Here is a 21,193-nt window from a genome sequence, read left to right on the forward strand (position 1 = left end):
AACACAGGACGAGAACTTTGTGAAGCATACACAAGTATCAATAGCCCAATCGATCAAGTGGAAGAAAGGATATCAGAGATTGAAGATCAACTCAATGAAATAAAGCAAGAAGACAAGATTAGAGAAAAAAGACGGAAAAGAAACGAACAAAGTCCCAAGAAATATGGGACTCTGAAAAGACCAAATCTACATTTGATTGGCGTACCTGAAAGTGACGAGGAAAACGGAACCAAGACAGAAAACACTCTTCAGCATATTACCCAGGAAAACGTCCCCAACCTAGCAAGACAGGCCAACATTCAAATTCAGAAAATACAGAGAACACCACACAGATACTCCTCGAGATGAGAAACCCCAAGACACAAAATCATCAGATTTTCCAAGGTTGAAATGAAGGAAAAAATGTTAAGGGCAGCCAGAGAGAAAGATCAGGTTAACCACAATGGGAAGTCCATCAGACTAACAGTTTTACCTTCACAGTGTAAACAAAGTCGCCCAGAAGTCTGAACTAGGCGGAGCCCACCGCAGCTCAGCAAGGCCACTGCAGCCAGACTGCCTCTCTAGATTCCCTCCTGTCTGAGCAGGGCATCTCTGAAAAAAAGGCAGCAGCCCCAGTCTTACAGATAAAACCCCCTTATAGATAAAACCCCCACCTCCCTGGGACAGAGCATGTTGGAGAAGGGGCAGTTGTGGGTGCAGCTTCAACAGACTTAAACGTCCCTACCTGCAAGCTCTGAAGAGAGCAGGAGATCTACCAGCATAGCGTTCAAGCTCTGATAAGGGAGAGCCTGCCTCCTCAAGTGGGTCCATGACCCCCATGTATCCTGACTGGGAGACACCTCCCAGTAGGAGCCAACAGACACCTCATACAGGAAAGCTCTGGCTGGCATCCAGCAGGTGCCCCTCTGGGAGGAAGCTTCCAGAGGAAGGAACAGGCAGCAATCTTTGCTGTACTGCAGCCACCACTGGTGATACCCAAGCAAACAGGTTCTGAGTAGAACTCCAGCAAACTCCAGCATACCTGCAGCAGAGGGGACTGGCTGCTAAAAGGAAAACTAACAAACACAGAGGAATAGTATCAACATCAACAAAAAGGACGTCCACTCAGAGACCCCATCTGAAGGTCACCAACTTCAAAGACCAAAGGTCGATAAATCTATGAAGATGGGGAGAAACCAACACAAAAAGGCTGAAAATTCCAAAAACCAGAACACCTCTTCTCCTCCAAAGGATCACAATTCCTCGCCAGCAAGGGAACAAAACTGGACAGAGAATGAGTTTGACAAGTTGACAGAAGTAGGCTTCAGAAGGTGGGTAATAACAAACTCCACCGAGCTAAAGGAGGATATTCTAACCCAATGCATGGAAGCTAAGAACCTTGAGAAAAGGTTAGACAAACTGCTAACCAGAATAACCAGTTTAGAGAAGAACATAAATGACCTGATGGAGCTGAAAAACACAGGACGAGAACTTTGTGAAGCATACACAAGTATCAATAGCCCAATCGATCAAGTGGAAGAAAGGATATCAGAGATTGAAGATCAACTCAATGAAATAAAGCAAGAAGACAAGATTAGAGAAAAAAGACGGAAAAGAAACGAACAAAGCCCCAAGAAATATGGGACTCTGAAAAGACCAAATCTACATTCGATTGGCGTACCTGAAAGTGACGAGGAAAATGGAACCAAGACAGAAAACACTCTTCAGCATATTACCCAGGAAAACGTCCCCAACCTAGCAAGACAGGCCAACATTCAAATTCAGAAAATACAGAGAACACCACACAGATACTCCTCGAGATGAGAAACCCCAAGACACATAATCATCAGATTTTCCAAGGTTGAAATGAAGGAAAAAATGTTAAGGGCAGCCAGAGAGAAAGATCAGGTTACCCACAATGGGAAGTCCATCAGACTAACAGTTGATCTCTCAGCAGAAACCCTACAAGCCAGAAAAGAGTGGGGGCCAATATTCAACATTCTTAAAGAAAAGAATTTTCAACCCAGAATTTCATATCCAGCCAAACTAAGCTTCATAAGCAGAGAAGAATTAAAATCCTTTACAGACAAGCAAATGCTGAGCGATTTTGTCACCACCAGGCCTGCCTTACAAGAGCTCCTGAAGAAAGCACTAAACATGGAAAGAAGCAACCAGTACCAGTCACTGCCAAACCATGCCACACTGTAAAGACCATCAATGCTATGAAGAAACTGTATCAACTAACAAGCAAAATAACCAGCTAGCATCATAATGACAGAATCAAATTCACACGTAACAATATTAACAGGCTAAACAACCCCGTTAAAACACACAGACTGGCAAATTGGATAAAGAATCAAGACCTATCAGTGTGCTGTATTCAGGAGACCCATCTCACGTGCAAAGACACACATATGCTCAAAATGAAGGGATGGAGATTTACCAAGCAAAAGGAAAGGAAAAGAAAAACAAAAACAAAAAACAAAACAAAAAAACAAAAAAAGCAAGGATTGCAATCTGAGTCTCTGATAAAACAGACCTTAAACCAACAAAGATCAAAACAGACGAAGAAGGGGATTACATATGGTAAAGGAATCAATTCAAGAGGAGCTAACTATCCTAAATATATATGCACCCAATAGAGGAGCACCCAGATTTATAAAACAGGTTCTTAAAGACCTGCAAAGAGACTTAGACTCCCACCTAATAATAGTGAGAGACTTTAACACACCACTGTTAATATTAGACAGATATCAATGAGTCAGAAAACTAACAAGGATATCCAGGACTTGAACTCAGCTATGGACCAAGCAGACCTAAGACAACTAGAAAATTCTCCAACCCAAATCAACAGAATATACACTCTTCTCAGCACCACATTGCACTTATTCTGAGACTGACCACATGATTGAAAGTAAAACACTCCTCAGCAAATAAAAAAGAACAGAGATTACATCAAACTGTCTCTCAGACCACAATGCAATCAAATTAGAACTCAGGATTAAGAAACTCACTCAAAACCGCACAACCACAGGGAAACTGAACAACTTGCTCCTGAATGACTAATGGGTAAATAATGAAATGAAGACAGACATAAAGATGTTCTTTGAAACCAATGAGAACAAAGACACAACATACCAGAATCTCTGGGACACATTTAAAACAGTGTGCAGAGGGAAATTTATAACACTGGATGCCTACAAGAGAAAGAAGGAAAGATCTAAAATTGACACCCTAACATCACAATTAAAAGAACTAGAGAAGCAAGAGCAAACAAATTCAAAAGCTAGGAGAAGACAAGAAATAACTAATATCAGAGCAGAACTGAAAGAGATAGAGATACAAAAACCCTTCAAAAAAAATCAATGAATCCAGGACCTGATTTTTTTAAAAAAGATCAACAAAATAGGCGACTTTTTAAAAGATCAACAAAATAGACCCCTAGCCAGACTAATAAAGAAAAAAAGAAGAATCAAATAGATGTAATAAAAAATGATAAAGGGGATAGCACCACCAATCCCATAGAAATACAAACTGTCATCAGAGAATACTATAAACATCTCTATGCAAATAAACTATAAAATCTAGAAGAAATGGGTAAATTCCTGGACACATACACCCTCCAAAGACTAAACCAAGAAGTCGAATCCCTGAATAAACCAGTAACAAATTCTAAATTGAGGCAGCAATCAATAGCCTACCAACCAAAACAAGCCCAGCACCAGATGGATTTACAGGCGATTTCTACCAGAGGTACAAAGAGGAGCTGGTACCATTCCTTCTGAAACTATTCCAAACAAGGGAATAAGAGGGAATCCTCCCTAACTCATTGTATAAGGCCAGCATCATCCTGATACCAAAACCTTGCAGAGACGCAACAAAAAAAAGAAAATTTCAGGTCAAAATCCCTGATGAACATCAGTGCTAAAATCCTCCATAAAGTACTGGCAAACTGAGGCCGGGCGCGGTGGCTCAAGCCTGTAATCTCAGCACTTTGGGAGGCCGAGACGAGGTCAGGAGATCGAGACCATCCTGGCTAACATGGTGAAACCCCGTCTCTACTAAAAAAATACAAAAAAAAAAAAAAAAAACTAGCCAGGCGAGGTGGCGGGCGCCTGTAGTCCCAGCTACTCGGGAGGCTGAGGCAGGAGAATGGCGTAAACCCGGAAGGCAGAGCTTGCAGTGAGCTGAGATCCGGCCACTGAGCTCCAGCCTGGGCGACAGAGCGAGACTCCGTCTCAACAAAAAAAAAAATAAAATAAAATAAAATACTGGCAAACTGAATCCAGCAGCACATCAAAAAGCTTATTCACCACAATCAACTCGGCTCCATCCCTGGGATGCAAGGCTGGTTCAACATATGCAAATCAATAAACATAATCCATCACATAAACAGAACCAATGACAAAAACCACAAGATTATCTCAATAGATGCAGAAAAGGCCTTCAATAATATTCAACACCCCTTCATGCTTAAAACTCTCAATAAACTAGGCATTGATGGAACATATCTCAAAATCATAAGAGCTATTTATTACAAACCCAAGGCCATCATACTGAATGGGCAGAAACTGGAAGCATTCCCTTTGAAAACCGGCACAAGACAAGGATGCCCTCCCTCACCATTCCTATTCAACATAGTTTTGGAAGTTCTGGCCAGGGAAATCAGGCAAGAGAAATAAATAAAGTGTATTCAATTAGGAAAAGAGGAAGTCAAATTGTCCCTGTTTGCAGATGACATGATTGTATATTTAGAAAACCCCATTGTCTCAGCCCAAAATCTCCTTAAACTGATAAACAACTTCAGCAAAGTCTCAGGATACAAAATCAGTGTGCAAAAATCACAAGGATTCCTATACACCAATAACAGAGTCAAATCATGAGTGAACTCCCATTCACAATTGCTACAAAGAGAATAAAGTACCTAGGAATACAACTTACAAGGGATGTTAAGGACCTCTTCAAGGAGAACTATAAACCACTGCTCAAGAAAATAAGAGAGGACACAAACAAATGGAAAAACATTGCATGCTCATGGATAGGAATAATCAATACTGTGAAAATGGCCATACTGCTCAAAGTAATTTATGGATTCAATGTTATCCCCATCAAGCTACCATTGACTTTCTTCACAAAATTGGAAAAAACTACTTTAAAGTTCATATGGAATGAAAAAAGAGCCCACATAGCCAAGACAATCCTAAATGAAAAGAACAAAGCTGGAGGCATCACACTACCTAACTTCAAACTATACTACAAGGCTACAGCAATAAAAACAGCATGGTACTGGTACCAAAATATATGTATAGACCAATGGAACAGAACAGAGGCCTCAGAAATAATGCCACATATCTACAACCATCTGATTTTTGACAAACCTGACAAAAACAAGCAATGGAGAAAGGATTCCCTATTTAATAAATGTGCTGGGAAAACTGACTAGCCATATGCAGAAAGCCAAAACTGGATCCCTTCCTTACACCTTATACAAAAATTAACTCAAGATGGATTAAAGAGTTAAATGTAAGACCTAAAACCATAAAAACCCTGAAAGAAAACTTAGGCCATAACATTCAGGACATATGCATGGGCAAAGACTTCATTACTAAAACACCAAAAGCAACACAGCAAAAGCCAAAATTGACAAATGGGATCTAATTAAACTAAAGAACTTCTGCACAGCAAAAGAAACTGTCATCAGAATGCACTGGCAACCTACAGAATGGGAGAAAATTTCTGCAATCTATTCATCTGACAAAGGACTAATATCCAGAATCTACAAAGAACTTAAACAAATTTACAAGAAAAAAAAAAACTCCATCAGAAAGTGGGCGAAAAGATATGAACAGACACTCCCCAAAAGAAGTCATTTATGCAGCCAACGAACATATGAAAAAAAAACTCATCATAAGTGGTCATTAGAGAAATGCAAATCAAAACCACGATGAGCTACCATCTCACGCCAGTCAGAAGGGCAATCATTAAAAAGTCAGGAAACAACACATGCTGGAGAGGATGTGGAGAAATAGAAATGCTTTTACACTGTTGGTGGGAGTGTAAATTAGTTCAACCATTGTGGAAGACAGTGTGGCAATTCCTCTAGTATCTAGAACTAGAAATACCATTTGACCCAGCCATCCCATTACTGGGGATATACCCAAAGAATTATAAGTCATGCTGCTATAAAGACACATGCACATGTATGTTTATTGTGGCACTATTCACAATAGCAAAGACTTGGAACCAATCCAAATGCCCATCAATGATAGAGTGGATAAAGAAAATGTGGCACATATACACCATGGAATACTATGCAGCCATAAAAATGAATGAGTTCATGTCCTTTGCAGGGACACGGATGACACTGGAAACCATTATTCTCAGCAAACTAATGCAAGAACAGAAAACCAAACGCCACATGTTCTCACTCATAAGTAGGAGTTGATCAATGAGAACACACGGACACAGGGAGGGGAACATCACACACCAGGGCCTGTTTAGGGGTGGGGGCCTAGGGTAGGGATAGCATTAGGAGAAATATCTAATGTAGATGACGGGTTGATGGGTGCAGCAAACAACCATGGCATGTATATACCTATGTAACAAACCTGCACGTTCTCCACATGCACCACAGAACTTAAAGTATAATTAAAAAAAAAAGAAAAAGAAGAAATCATGTACTTTATACATATGTGTATAAATGTATGGCAATATGTGTATATATACATATATATGATAGTAAAAGTACTACATATCAAAATTTGTGGGGTGTAGCTAAATTAATACACAGAGAATTTTATTACCTTAAAAAATTAACAAGAGGAGGGCGTTCCAAGATGGCTGAATAGGAACAGCTCCAGTCTGCAGCTCCCAGCATGATCAATGCAGAAGATGGGTATTTCTGCATTTCCAACTGAGGTACCTGGTTCATCTCATTGGGACTAGTTGGACAGTGGGTGCAGCCCATGGAGGGCGAGCTGAGGCAGGGCAGGGCATTACCTCACCCAGGAATCACAAGGGGCCGGGGGATTTCCCTTTCCTAGCCAAGGGAAGCCGTGACAGACTACCTGGAAAAACAGGACACTCCTACCCAAATACTGCACTTTCCCCAAGGTCTTAGCAACTGGCAGACAAGTAGATTCTCCCCTGTGCCTGGCTTGGCGGGTCCCATGCTCACAGAGCCTTGCTCACTGCTAGTGCAGCAGTCTGAGATCGAACTGCGAGGGAGCAGTCTGGCTGGGAAAGGGGCGTCTGCCATTGCTGAGGCTCAAGTAGGTATACAAAGCAGCTGGGAAGTTCGAACTGGGTGGAGTCCACTGCAGCACAACAAGGCCTACTGCTCTAGACTCCACCTCTGCGGACAGGGCATAGGTGAATAAAAGTCAGCAGACAACTGCTGCGATTTAAACATCCCTGTCTGACAGCTCTGAAGAGCACAGTGTTTGAGCTCTGAGAACAGACAGAGGGCCTCCTCAGGTGGGTCCCTGACCCCTGTGTAGCCTAACTGGGAAAAACCTCCCAGTAGGGGCCAACAGACAGCTCATATAGGTGGCTGCCCCTCTGAGACAAAGCTTCCAGAGGAAGAATCAGGTAGCAGTATTTGCTGTGCTGCAGTATTTGCTGCTCTGCAGCCTCCACTGGTGATACGCAGGCAAACAGAGTCAGGAATGGATCTCTAGCAAACTCCAACAGACCTGCAGCTGAGGGACCTGACTATTAGAAGAAAACTAACAAACAGAAAGGAACAGCATCAACATCAACAAAAAGGTCATCTACACCAAAACCCCATCTGTAGGTCACCAACATAAAAAACCAAAGGTAGATAAAATCATAAAGATGGGGAGAAACCAGAGCAGAAAAGCTGAAAATCCTAAAAAAATCAGAGTACCTCTTCTCCTCCAAAGGATCGCAGCTCCTCACGAGCAACGGAACAAAGCTGGACGGAGAATGACTTTGACGAGCTGACAGAAGTAGGCTTCAGAAGGTCGGTAATAACAAACTTCTTGAAGCTAAAGAAGGATGTTCAAACCCATCGCAAAGAAGCTAAAAAAACCTTGAAGAAAGATTAGACGAATGGCTAGAATAAAGTGTAGAGAAGATCTTAAATGACCCAATGGAGCTGAAAACCATGGCACGAGAACTTTGTGATGCATGCAGAAGTTTCAATAGCTGATTTGATCAAGTGGAAGAAAGGGTATCAGTGATTGAAGATGAAATTAATGAAATAAAGCGAGAAGACAAGGTTAGAAAAAAAGGGTAAACATAAACGAACAAAGCCTCCAAGAAATATGGGACTCTGTGAAAGGACCAATCTACATTTGATTGGTGTACTTGAAAGTGATGGGGAGAATGGAACCAAGTTGGAAAACACTCTGCAGGATATTATCCAGGATAACTTCCCCAACCTAGCAAGACAGGCTAACATTCAAATTCAGGAAATACAGAGAACACCACAAAGATACTCCTCAAGAAGAGCAACCCCAAGATACATAATTGTCAGATTCTCCAAGGTTGAAATGAAGGAAAAAGTGTTAAGGGCAGCCAGAGGGAAAGGTTGAGTTGCCCACAAAGGGAAGCCCATCAAACTAACAGCAGATCTCTCGGCAGAAACCCTACAAGCCAGAAGAGAGTGGGGGCCAGTATTCAACATTCTTAAAGAAAAGAATTTTCAACCCAGAATTTCATATCCAGCCAAACTAAGCTTCACAAGTGAAGGAGAAATAAAATCCTTTACAGACAAGCAAATGCCGAGAGATTTTGTCACCACCAGGCCTGCCTTACAAGAGCTCCTGAAGCAAGCACTAAACATGGAAAGAAACAACGGGTACCAGTGACTGAAAAAAAACACCCAAAGTGTAAAGACCATCGATGCTAGGAAGAAACTGCATCAATTAACGGGCAAAATAACCAGTAAACATCACAATGACAGGATCAAATTCACACATAACAATATTAACCTTAAATGTAAATGGGCTGAGTGCCCCAGTTAAAAGACACAGACTAGAAAATTAGATAGNAGAAACAACGGGTACCAGTGACTGAAAAAAAACACCCAAAGTGTAAAGACCATCGATGCTAGGAAGAAACTGCATCAATTAACGGGCAAAATAACCAGTAAACATCACAATGACAGGATCAAATTCACACATAACAATATTAACCTTAAATGTAAATGGGCTGAGTGCCCCAGTTAAAAGACACAGACTAGAAAATTAGATAGAGTCAAGACATCAGTGTGCTGTATTCAGGAGACCCATCTCACATGCCAAGATGCACAGAGGCTCAAAATAAAGGGATAGAGGAAGATTTACCAAGGAAATCCAAAGCAAAGAAAACAAGGGGTTGCAATCATAGTCTCTGATAAAACAGACTTTAAACCAACAAAGATCAAAAGAAACAAAGAAGGCCATTACATAATGCTAAAGGTATCAATTCAACAAGAAGAGCTAACTATCCTAAATATATATGCACCCAATACAGGAACAACCAGATTCATAAAGCAACTCCTTAGAGACCTACAAAGAGACTTAGACTCCCACACAATAGTAATGGGAGAATTTAATACCCCATTGTCAGTATTAGATAGATCAACGAGACAGAAAGTTAACAAGGATATCCAGGAATTGAACTCAGCTCTGCAACAAGCAGACCTAATAGATAACTCTCCACCCCAAGAACTCTCCACCTCAAATCAACAGAATATACATTCTTCTCAGCACCACATCGCACTCATTCCAAAATTGACCACATAGTTGGAAGTAAAACACTCCTCAGCAAATACAAAAGAACAGAAATTACAACAAACTGTCTCTCAGACCACAGTGCAATCAAATTAGAACTCAGGATTAAGAAACTCACTCAAAACCGCACAACTACATGGAAACTGAACAACTTGCTCCTGAATGACTACTGTGTAAATAACGAAATGAAGGCAGAAATAAAATCAATGAGAACAAAGACACAATGTACCAGAATCTCTGGGACACAATTAAAGCAGTGTGTAGAGGGAAATTTATAGCACTAAATGCCCACAAGAGAAAGAAGGAAAGATCTAAAATTGACATCCTAACATCACAATTAAAAGAACTACAGAAGCAAGAGCAAACTAATTCAAAATCTAGCAGAAGGCAAGAAATAGCTAAGATCAGAGCAGAACTGAAAGAGACAGACAAAAAAGCCCTTCAAAAAATCAATGAATCCAGGAGCTGGTTTTTTAAAAAGATCAACAAAATTGACAGACCTCTAGCAAGACCGATAAAGAAGAAAAGACAGAATAATCAAATAGACGCAATAAAAAATGATAAAAGTGACACCACCACCAATGCCATAGAAATGCAAACTACCATCAGGGAATACTATAAACACCTCTGTGCAAATAAACTAGAAACTTAAGAAGAAATAGGTAAATTCCTGGACACATATGCCCTCCCAAGACTAGATTGAACAAGGAAGAAGTTGAATCTCTGAATAGACCAATAACAGGCTCTGAAATTGAGGCAATAATTAATAGCCTACCAATCAAAAAAACTCCAGGACTAGACAGATTCACAGCCAAATTCTACCAGAGGTACAAAGAGGAGCTGGTACCATTCCTTCTGAACTATTTGGAACTTCTATTCCAAACAAAAGAAAAAGAGGGAATCCTCCCTAACTCATTTTATGAGGCCAACATCATCCTGATACCAAAGCCTGGCAGAGACACAACAAAAAAAAGAGAATTTTAGACCAATATACCTGATGAACATCGATGCAAAAATCCTCAATAAAATACTGGCAAACCGAATCCAGCAGCACATCAAAAAGCTTATCTACCACGATCAAGTCGGCTTCATCACTGGGATGCACAGCTGGTCCAACATATGCAAATCAATAAACGTAATCCATCACATAAACAGAAGCAATGACAAAAACCACGATTATCTCAATAGATGTAGAAAAGGCGTTCGATAAAATTCAACACCCCTTCATGCTAAAAACTCTCAATAAACTGGGTATTCATGCGACATACCTCAAAAAAATAAGAGCTTTTTATTACGAACTCAGAGCCAGTATCATACTGAATGGGCAAAAACGGGAAGCATTCCCTTTGAAATCCAGCACAAGTCAAGGATGCCCTCTCTCGCCATTCCTATTAGACATAGCTTTGCAAGTTCTGGCCAGGGCAATCAGGCAAGAGAAAGAAATAAAAGTTATTCAATTAGGAAATGAGGGTGTCAAATTGTCCTTGTTTGCAGATGACATGAGCGTATATTTAGAAAACCCCATTGTCTCAGCTCAAAATCTCCTTAAGCTGATAAGCAACTTTAGCAAAGTCTCAGGATACAAAATCAATGTGCACAAATCACAAGCATTGCTATACACCATTAACAGACAGCCAAATCATGAGTGAACTCCCATTCACAACTGCTACAAAGAGAACCTAGGAATCCAAATACCTAGGAATCCAACTTACAAGGGATGTGAAGGACCTCTTCAAGGGGAACTACAACCCACTGCTCAACAAAATAAAAGAGGACACAAACAAATGTAAGACTATTCCATGCTCATGGATAGGAAGAATCAGTATCATGAAATTGGTCATACTGCCCAAGGTAATGTACAGATTCAATGCCAACCCCATCAAGCTACCAATGACTTTCTTCACAGAATTGGAAAAAACTACTTTAAAGTTCATATGGAACCAAAAAAGAGCCCGCATTGCCAAGACAATCCTAAGCCAAAAGAACAAAGCTGGAGGCATCACACTACCTGACTTCAAACTATACTACAAGCTACAGTAACCAAAACAGCATGGTACCTGGTACCAAAACAGAGATATAGACCAATGGAACAAAACAGGGGCCTCAGAAATAACACCACACATCTACAACCATCTGAATTTTGACAAACCTGACAAAAACAAGAAATGGGGAAAGGATTCCCTATTTAATAAATGGTGCTGGGAAAACTGGCTAGCCATATGTAGAAAGCTGAAACTGGATCCCTTCCTTACATCTTATACAAAAATTAATTCAAGATGGATTAAAGACTTAAATATAAGACCTAAAACCATAAAAACCCTAGAAGAAAACCTAGGCAATACCATTCAGGACATAGGCATGCGCAAGGACTTCATGACTAAAACACCAAAAGCAATGGCAACAAAAGCCAAAATTGACAAATGGGATCTAATTAAACTAAAGAGCTTCTGCGTGGCTAAAGAAACTACCGTCAGAGTGAATAGGCAACCTGCAGAATGGGAGAAAATTTTTGCAATATACCTATCTGACAAAGGGCTAACATCCAGAATTTACAAAAACTTAAACGAATTTACAAGGAAAAAAAACATCAAAAAGTGCGCAAAGGATATAAACAGACACCTCTCAAAAGAAGACATCTGCGCAGCCAACATGAAAAAATGCTCATCATCACTGGTCATCAGAGAAATACAAATCAAAACCACAATGAGATACCATCTCATGCCAGTTAGAATGGCAATCATTAAAAAGTCAGGAAACAACAGATGCTGGAGAGGATGTGGAGAAACAGGAACACTTTTACACTGTTGGTGGGAGTGTAAATTCGTTCAACCATTGTGGAAAACAGTGTGGCGATTCCTCAAGGATCCAGAACTAGAATTACCATCTGACCCAGCAATCCTATTATTGGGTATGTACCCAAAGGATTATAAATCATGCTACTATAAAGACACATGCACAAGTATGTTTATTGTGGCACTGTTCACAATAGCAAAGACTTGGAACCAACCCAGATGTCTTTCAATGATAGACTGGATAAAGAAAATGTGGCACATATACACCATGGAATACTATGAAGCCATAAAAAAGGACGAGTTCATGTCCTTTGCAGGGACATGGATGACGCTGGAAACCATCATTCTCCGCAAAGTATCACAAGGACAGAAAACTAAACACCGCATGTTCTCACTCATAGGTGTGAACTGAACAATGAGATCACTTGGACACAGGGCGGGGCACATTACACACGGGGGGCCTGCTGGGGGGTGGGGGCCTGGGGAGGTATAGCATTAGGAGAAATACCTAATGTAAATGATGAGATGATGGGTTCAGCAAACCAATATGGCATACGTATACCTATGTGTCATACCTGCACGTTGTGCACATGTACCCTAGGACTTAAAGTATAATAAAAAAAAAATTAAGACAGAAAAAAAACTATTCAGACAAGCATCCAACTCAAAACATTAGAAAAAGAACATAAAATCTAAAGAAAATAAAAAGGAAGGAAAATATAAACAACATTAATTAAATTAAAAAAAAAAAAATCTAAAAGGGAAAGAATAATTTGTGCAAGCACCTCAGGCATTAGATAGCACGCAAAGGAGACCCCTACCTTAAAAGCCTTTTACTGAGGCTTCAAACACTCCATGAGCATTCTCAGTTTCCGATGTGAGTTGAGAATACCAAGCTATTCTCATGTCTTGTTTTTTACTTGCATTTTATGTGGCAGTTAGAAGGTAGCCCTGAAGAGTCAAGGAAGTTGTTACCAAGCCCAGGAAGAGTTGCAGCCATGGAAAAAGTGTTGTGTAATGGGGACTGTGGCCAAAGGAGGTGGAACTCAGCCACTACCCAAATGCAGTCACCCTCCAGTCTCCTGCTAGAGTCTCCCACCAGCCAATCAGAGTCAGAGGGGCAAGCAAGCCTAGATGTGACTGGCCAGAGAAATTAGGCTCCCAGGGCATAGCGCAGGTTGAGGGACAAACAAGAGATACGTAAGTGTGAGCAGAGAAAAACCAGCACAGAATCTTTAAATCTCTTAATGATTTTTCTTATTTTAGAGCATTATCTAGGATCTTCAGCAGTGGGGATTGTGATATCTTTCTTTTGATCTTAACTAGAATGAATGCAAAGTATCTTCATTAATTATAATGCATGCTCTAGGTTTTTGATATATAGCACTTATCAAGTTAAACTTCAGTCTCATTCCTAGTTTTCTAAGAGTTTATTACAAATAGACATTGAACTTTATTAGATGTTTATTTGCACATATTGAGATAATGATTTCTTCCCTTTGATCCATTAATATGGTAAATTACATGGATACATTAAAGATTTTCTCTTTTTTTCCCATTGAAAATGTTTTACCTTTTACGTGAAACATAACTGTAAGTGTGTAGATAAAATGTATGTATATTTTAAGGAATAGTAATCAAATGAGCACTCATGTAACATTGATACAGCATGAGAAATAGAACATTACCAACAATTTAGAAGCTGTATACTACTCCCAAATCACATATCCTTTCCTCTGCCAGAGAGGTAAGCACGTTCTTAAAATTCATGTTAATCTTTTTTTTTTAACTTCTTATGTAGTCCTAACTCTCATATATGCATCCTAACAATACATTGTTTAGTTTTGGTTTTTAAAAGAATGTTCACATAAAATCATTGTATATATATTCATCTATAACTCATCTTTTTTTGCTTAAGATTATGCTTTTGAGATTCAGTTATGTTGAATTTCTAGCTGTAGTTAATTAATATTCACTATGGTATGGCACTTCCTCAAATGATTATATTGCAGTTTATGAATCCATTCTACTGTTGATAAATATTTGAGTTGTTTCTAGATTTTTCCTACTGTGAATCACCGTGCTAAAATACTCTTTTATAGGTACCCAGGTACCCATGTGAAAGAATTTCTTTAGGTTATATATCTAGTATATACATTGCTGATTTGTAGGATATGTACACCTTACCAAATGATAAAAAACTGTTTCCCACTGGCTGCACTAATCCACGCTACCCTTACCAATATACTTACGTGCCAAAACTTGCTAGTGTCCAACTTTTTAATTTTTGCCTAATAATGGTGAAAATGTATTTCATGGAGGTTTTAATTTGCATTTATCTAAGTATTAATGAAATTGAGTATATTTTCATATATTCCATGACCATTCACATTTCACCTTGGGCAAAAATGCTTATTTTGTCTATTTGCCTACTGGCTTATCTGGGTTTTTTTGTTCATTGTTTTGTTTTGTGGTTTCTTTCTACAGATTCATAGGAATTATCTAATATTCCATATACTATGCTTCTGTTTGTTTTAAATGATATAGATCGATCTGAAAATTCTTAAGTTTAGAGGATTAGGATGTGAACAACTTTGCAGGAAGCATTATTCTGCTTACCACAATTTTCTTTTGCTATTGGGTCAGACTTCTTAGCAAGACAAGTTTTGGTTTTTCCTCTTTTTTTTTTTTTTGAGACAGAGTCTCGCTTTGTCATCCAGGCTGGAGTGCAGTGGCCAGATCTCGTCTTACTGCAACCTCCACCTCCCAGGTTCAAACAGTTCTCCTAACTCAGCCTCCCAAGTAGCTGAGATCACAGGAGCATGCCACTGTGCCAGGCTAATTATTGTATTTTTAGTAGAGACAGGGTTCCACCGTGTTGGCCAAGCTGGTCTCAAACTCTTGACCTCAGGTGATCTGCCCACCTTGGCTTCCCAAAGTGTGAGGTTACCGGTGTGAGTCACCATGCCAAGCCTGGGTTTTCCTTTTCAACTCTTCTATCCTATGTTCTTCATTTATTTGGCAGGCTAAGATATTCAATGCAGTGCTCAACAGAAGCAGTGATAGTATCATCCTTAACGTTCTTAAACTAAAGAAAATATTTCTAAAAAATTTGTCACTGGCCGGGTGCGGTGGCTCACGCCTGTAATCCCAGCACTTTGGGAGGCCGAGGTGGGCGGATCACAAGGTCAGGAGATTGAGACCATCCTGGCAAACACAGTGAAACCCCGTCTCTACTAAAATACAAAAAAAACAAAATTAGCCGGGCATGGTGGCGGGCGCCTGTAGTCCCAGCTACTCCGGAGGCTGAGGCAGGAGAATGGCATGAACCTGGGAGGCGGAGCTTGCAGTGAGCCGAGACTGCGCCACTGCACTCCAGCCTGGGCGACAGAGCGAGGCTCCATCTCAAAAAAAAAAAAAAAAAATTCATCACTGAATATAAGTTTACTGAATGTTTTTGAAGTTGCCTTTTACTGGTTAAAGAAAGTTTTCTTCTATGCATAGTTTCCTAGAAATATTAACCATGAATGTGTGTTGAAAATTATTGAATGTTCACAATTGCAAAGATATGAAACCAACCTAAGTGTCTATCAATCAATGATTGGAAAAATAAAATGTGGTATATATACGCCATGGAATACTATTCAGCATAAGAAAGAACAAAATAATGTCTTTTGGAGCAACTTGGATGGAGCTGGAGGCCATTACTCTAAGTGAATTAACTCAGTAATGGAAAATCAAATACAGTGTGTTCTCACTTATAAGTGGGAGCTAAGGTACGGGTATGCAAAAGCATGCAGAGTGGTAAAATGAACTTCGGAGACTCAGAAAGAGGAGATTGGGAGAGAAGTGAGGGATAAAAAGCTGCGTATAGGCTGGGCACAGTGGCTCATGCCTGTAATCCTAGCATTTTGGGAGGCCGAGGCAGGCAGATCACTTTAACTTAGGAACTGGAGACCAGCCTGGGCAACATGGCAAAACTCCGTCTCTACAAAAAATACAAAAAAATTAGCCAGGCGTGGTGGCACAAGCCTGTAGTCCCAGCTACTTGCGGGGGCTGAGGTGGGAGGACTGCTTAAGCTCAGGAGGTTGAGGCTACAGTGAGCTGCGATCGTGCCACTGCACTCCAGCCTGGTGACAAACTGCATATTGGGTACAATGTACACTACTCAGGTGATGAGTGCACTAAAATCTCATATGTCACCACTGTACAATACATGCATGTAATAAAAAGCTACTTGTACCTCAAAGGCTATTGAAATTATATATTTATAGTATGTATAATAAACAATGCATATTATATATTACATATTATATATTATATAATATACATTATATATATATATATTTGCCATGTTGCCCAGGCTGGATTCCAATTTCTTCTCCCATTCTGAATATATATATTATGTATATAATATAATAGCCTTGCTTTAAAAAAATTGAATGCTTTTCTCCTTTAATCTCTCCTTTAATCTTTTCATATAAAGAATTACATTAATTGATTTGACTTCCTTGTATTTAATCAAACTTGAAGTCCTTCAGTGAACTCAGGTCATGTTATACTTTTTTTTTTTTTGGACACTGCTAGATATTTTCACATATGTTCATAAAGTAAGATTAACAGAACATTTTCATTTATTTTAAAACTGACTCAGGAAGACATAGAAAACCTGAAATTATTTAATCATGCTATTCACACAGTTACTTCAGATGCTGCAAATCTTATAATGTGGGATTTCTTGGCTCCTTACCCCTCTCCTGGGGGATCTAGGAAATGTTGCTATTGATTGCCAAAAAAAGGAAGAAAAAAAGGGCTGATCATTGTACAAAAATGATGAATAGCTCCCTGCCCTCAGCTCCCATTACTAATGTCTATAATTCTTATTTATCAGGGTAGACTCCCCTAAATGTAATTACTTCATCAAACAATCTGACTTTTCTAGTTCTTGAAGCAGAACCTTTACTTTCCAAAAAATTCATGCTAGCAATGCAGTGAAGGACAGTATTGTGCTCTCCTGAGCACTGAGTTTTTTCATTACTGCCCGCCATTTGAACAGTTTAAAATTATTCTTTATTTTGTTGCAGTCTCACCAATGCACCTTAACGTAGCAGTTTCTCATTGTCTGAATTAGTACCCTGGGTTCTTTGTCCTTATGTCCAAGAAAATTAAGGAACATGGACACAAAGGTGGTGTTGGAGCAAAAGTTATTAGAGTGAAAGAAAGAAAAGCTCCTCTCTGCATTGGAGAGGGCAGTCTGAGTGGACTACCAAGTTGTTGTAAAACGTCAGGGTTTTATAAACGGACTAGTGAGGAGAGGGTGTCTTATTTTCCTAGGGCCTGAAGATTTAGTTGGGACCAGGTGTGCTATCAGCATAGAGCAGAGTTTCTATCAGCCTTTACCCAATTCCTTGATCACATAAGCAGGCTTTTAGTTTGTGTTGCTCTGTGCTGCTTTGTGTCGCTTAAGTTTCTGTGTCTGTTCCCAAACATTTTTTTGCAGCTGCAGGCCTCCCCCCACCCTCCCTGCATAAGTTTCTAGCTTCCCTATCTTAGTGTGCCTAAAGGGAAAGGAATGTACTTATTAAGGCCCACAGTTTTTACTGGGGCCCATTGTATGAGTATGAAGTCGAGACTCCCCCACTCCTTCTGTGCTTGTTTATCTGTGTTTAAAGCTGTTTATCTGTCCAGGTGCAACCTGAGGTTTTCCCTAGGTTGTTTTATTTTTTGCCTGTTGCTGTGACTTTTCAGGCAGGATGCTTCTGCAGTCTGAATTTTTTCAATGATTTTCCTTTTCATCTCTCTCATTTTCATTTGCATTTAAGAAAATTTCCAGTAACTACAAGTTCACATGCTTTTTACTTACTCTATTTTTTTCTGTTATAACTTTTGGAGAGAGCAGAGTCCTTGTGTGAGAGGAAGAAGCAGGGACCTGGAAAAGGAGCTTTGTTGTAGGAGTCAGGAATCAGGGTTCTACTGTAACAGCTTTCTAAGTGGCCTTCCACTTCCACATTCGGTCCCCTCTAATCCATTTTCCACGCAGCAACCAGAATGATTATTTTAAAAGTTTAAGGCCAGGCACTGTGGTTCATGCCTGTAATGCCAGCACTTCGGGACGCTGAGGAGGGCGGATCACTGGAGGTCAGGAGTTACAGACCAGCCTGGTCAAAATGGTGAAACCCCCGTCTCTACTGAAAATACAAAAATTAGCCAGACATGGTAGCATGTGCCTGTAATCCCAGCTACTCAGGAGGTTGAGGCAGGTGAATCGCTTGAACCAGGGAGGCAGTGGTTGCAGTGAGCTGAGGTGGCACTACTGCACTCCAGCCTGGGCAACTGGGTGAGACTGTCTCAAAAAAATCAAATAATAAAAAATAAGTTAAAAGCTTTAATCAGATCATGGCCCTCTCCTGCTTAAAACTATGCAATGGCTTTCCACTGCTTTAAAAATAAAATTCAGGCTTTTCCACGACGGACAAGGTTCTGTTATGCAACCTTGTTCACTGCTCTGCAGCCACACGGTCCTTCCCACCTCAGAGCTTTCGTCCTTACTGGAATGTTCCAGCAAAATTCTTTTGCCTGGGGTGCTCTTTTCTCAGATGTCACAGTTTTCTCTTGTCCTTCAGGGTTTATCTTAAACATCACCACCTCTAAGAGACCTTCTGTACCTCCCACCCATCAGGTTCATTTTGTTTTCTTCCTAACACCTGTCACAGTCTGAAATTATCCTCATCATTTGTTGTGTCAACCTTAAGTAGTGAAATTTATAAAATAACATTAAATATAGAGTTTATTCTAACGCAAAGCTTGAAGACAGCCACCTGGAAACACCAAGTCCAAACAAATAAGGTCAATGTTCCAAAGAGAAGTTAAGGTTTCATTTACATGGGCAGAAAGAGAGAAGGTTCAGCAGGAGTACATTTTCAATACAAGACCAATGCATAAAACACAGTGATTAGATTAGTTACAGATATCTACATTCCAAGGAGGATAACTATATTAATTTATGAAGAGGGGTAGTGAGCTGAGGGGGTCTTACCTCTGTCTGTTTGGTCTTCCTGATTATTTATAGGAAAAGACAAGGCAGACATTGCAGTTGTACGCCAAAGGACTCAGGCCCCGTAGCCACATTCTTCGCAAGGCTCAGAATAATATAAAGTTCCAACAGCTTTAAGTTTGAATTTTTTAATTTCAGTTGATTCACTTGTTCTTTTCCTGTCTCCCACAATAGAAAATAAGTTCCCAGGGATGCAACCTTGGCAGGCTCCTGAACTGCCACGGCTCCAGTTTCTTGTAGTTTAGACACTCATTATTAGTTGAATGAAAGAAGATCCAAGCAGGCCTCGGTGCGCCGCCTGCTCTTTAATGCAAGGGCTTAACTAGATGAATGTGAGCAGACGGAAGCAGAACCACCCTGTTAATGAAATTAGGCTGCGCATTCTAGCTCAGGGGTTTCTAGAAACCTCGGGGGCAGAAGTTTAACCAGAGAATTAGGAGGCAAGGAGCAGAGAAGCAATGAGGATAACCTGTGCAGTGTAGTCGTTTCACGAGTTTGAGAACGCCTAGCACGATGCCTTCACGGAGCCTCGGGCAGAGTCATTTGAGAGTATTTCTTTTTCGGGGTTTTTGAGACAGGGACCTGATTTGAAGCAATGAGGAAGAAAACCAAGAGGAGGAAGAGCCAAGGATGGGCGTGCCCGGGAGCTCTCAGGCGGGCACCTGGAAGGGGTGGGAGCAAGCAGGGCCTAACGTACCCCTGGCCTTGGTGGCCCTGGACGCCCCAGGTGCCCCCACAGCAGCCTCCCACCACACATGACTGAGGCTCAGGAAGCAATAAAGTGGCTTTCAAAAATACTAAATGTAATTGACATCTTTTCCTGGGTGAAAGAAACAAAAAAGGATCTGAATGCTGAAATATACAGAGAAGAAACTCCCGTTGCCACGTCCCTCGAGGTCCCCACTCACTCCCGTCTGCTGCTCCGCCCTCAGTCCGGCCCTAGTTCTGCGCGGCCGACCGCTGGAGGCGCGGGGTAGGCCTGTTGACGCTGCCGGACCTGAACTGCGCAGGCGCGGCGCGAGATCGCGGGAGCGAGCGCGCGGGAGCAGTTCGCGGCACTTCGCGCGGGAGCCGGGCGCTGGGGCGCTTGGGCGCCAGGGCTGCCGGACGGTGGGAACGGAAGTCGCTGTGGGGCGCTGAGGAAGCCAGGATGGCGACTCCAAGCAAGAAGACGTCAACTACAAGCCCCCAGGCTTCCAAGCGAGCTCTCCCGAGAGACCCTTCGTCGGAGGTCCCTAGCAAGAGGAAGAATCCGGCCCCGCAGCTGCCGCTGGTGCAGTCGTCCGGGCCTTTCGTGGAGGGCTCTATAGTCCGTATCTCGATGGAGAACTTCCTGTGAGTGGCCGGGAGGCCGCGCCGCGGGTGTGGAGGCGTGCGGTCCAGCAGGCCCCGGGGCGCCGGCTGCGCGCGGGCGTGGGCGTGTGGGTGTGTACCTGGCTTGTGGGTCTGGCCTTGAATTCGTGCGGGGGTTCCCATGAGGATTTTTCTACGAAGGCTGTGGAGATTGACGTGTATGATGTAGGAGATGTGTGCCTTACGTGATGTGGTTTTTAAATTTAGTCCGCCAAGGTTTTCCAAAAGCGTCATGTAGCAGGTAGTGGTTGTACGAGGGAGTAGGTCTCTGCCT

At 41.1% G+C, this 21,193-nt stretch overlaps 1 protein-coding gene and 1 long non-coding RNA gene across 2 annotated transcripts in view; one reads left to right on the forward strand and one right to left on the reverse strand.

Annotated features, from left to right (window-relative positions):
* Positions 1 to 20,574, reverse strand: part of LOC108530282 (uncharacterized) — a 52,500-nt gene extending 31,926 nt beyond the window's left edge. Inside the window, exon 1 of the long non-coding RNA XR_001885788.1 lies at positions 19,549 to 20,574. This is a non-coding gene — a long non-coding RNA (uncharacterized LOC108530282). The remainder of the gene's footprint in view (positions 1 to 19,548) is intronic.
* A 4-nt stretch (positions 20,575 to 20,578) lies between these two features.
* The window catches only part of SMC5 (structural maintenance of chromosomes 5), a 105,709-nt gene continuing 105,094 nt past the window's right edge, over positions 20,579 to 21,193 (forward strand). Inside the window, 1 exon segment of the mRNA XM_017873065.1 lies at positions 20,579 to 20,901. Coding sequence (XP_017728554.1) covers positions 20,717 to 20,901 — 185 coding nt within the window. The 5' untranslated portion in view covers positions 20,579 to 20,716.

Source organism: Rhinopithecus bieti, unplaced genomic scaffold (assembly GCF_001698545.2).
Source record: "Rhinopithecus bieti isolate Rb0 unplaced genomic scaffold, ASM169854v2 scaffold_7648, whole genome shotgun sequence".
Classification (NCBI taxonomy): Eukaryota; Metazoa; Chordata; class Mammalia; order Primates; family Cercopithecidae; genus Rhinopithecus; species Rhinopithecus bieti.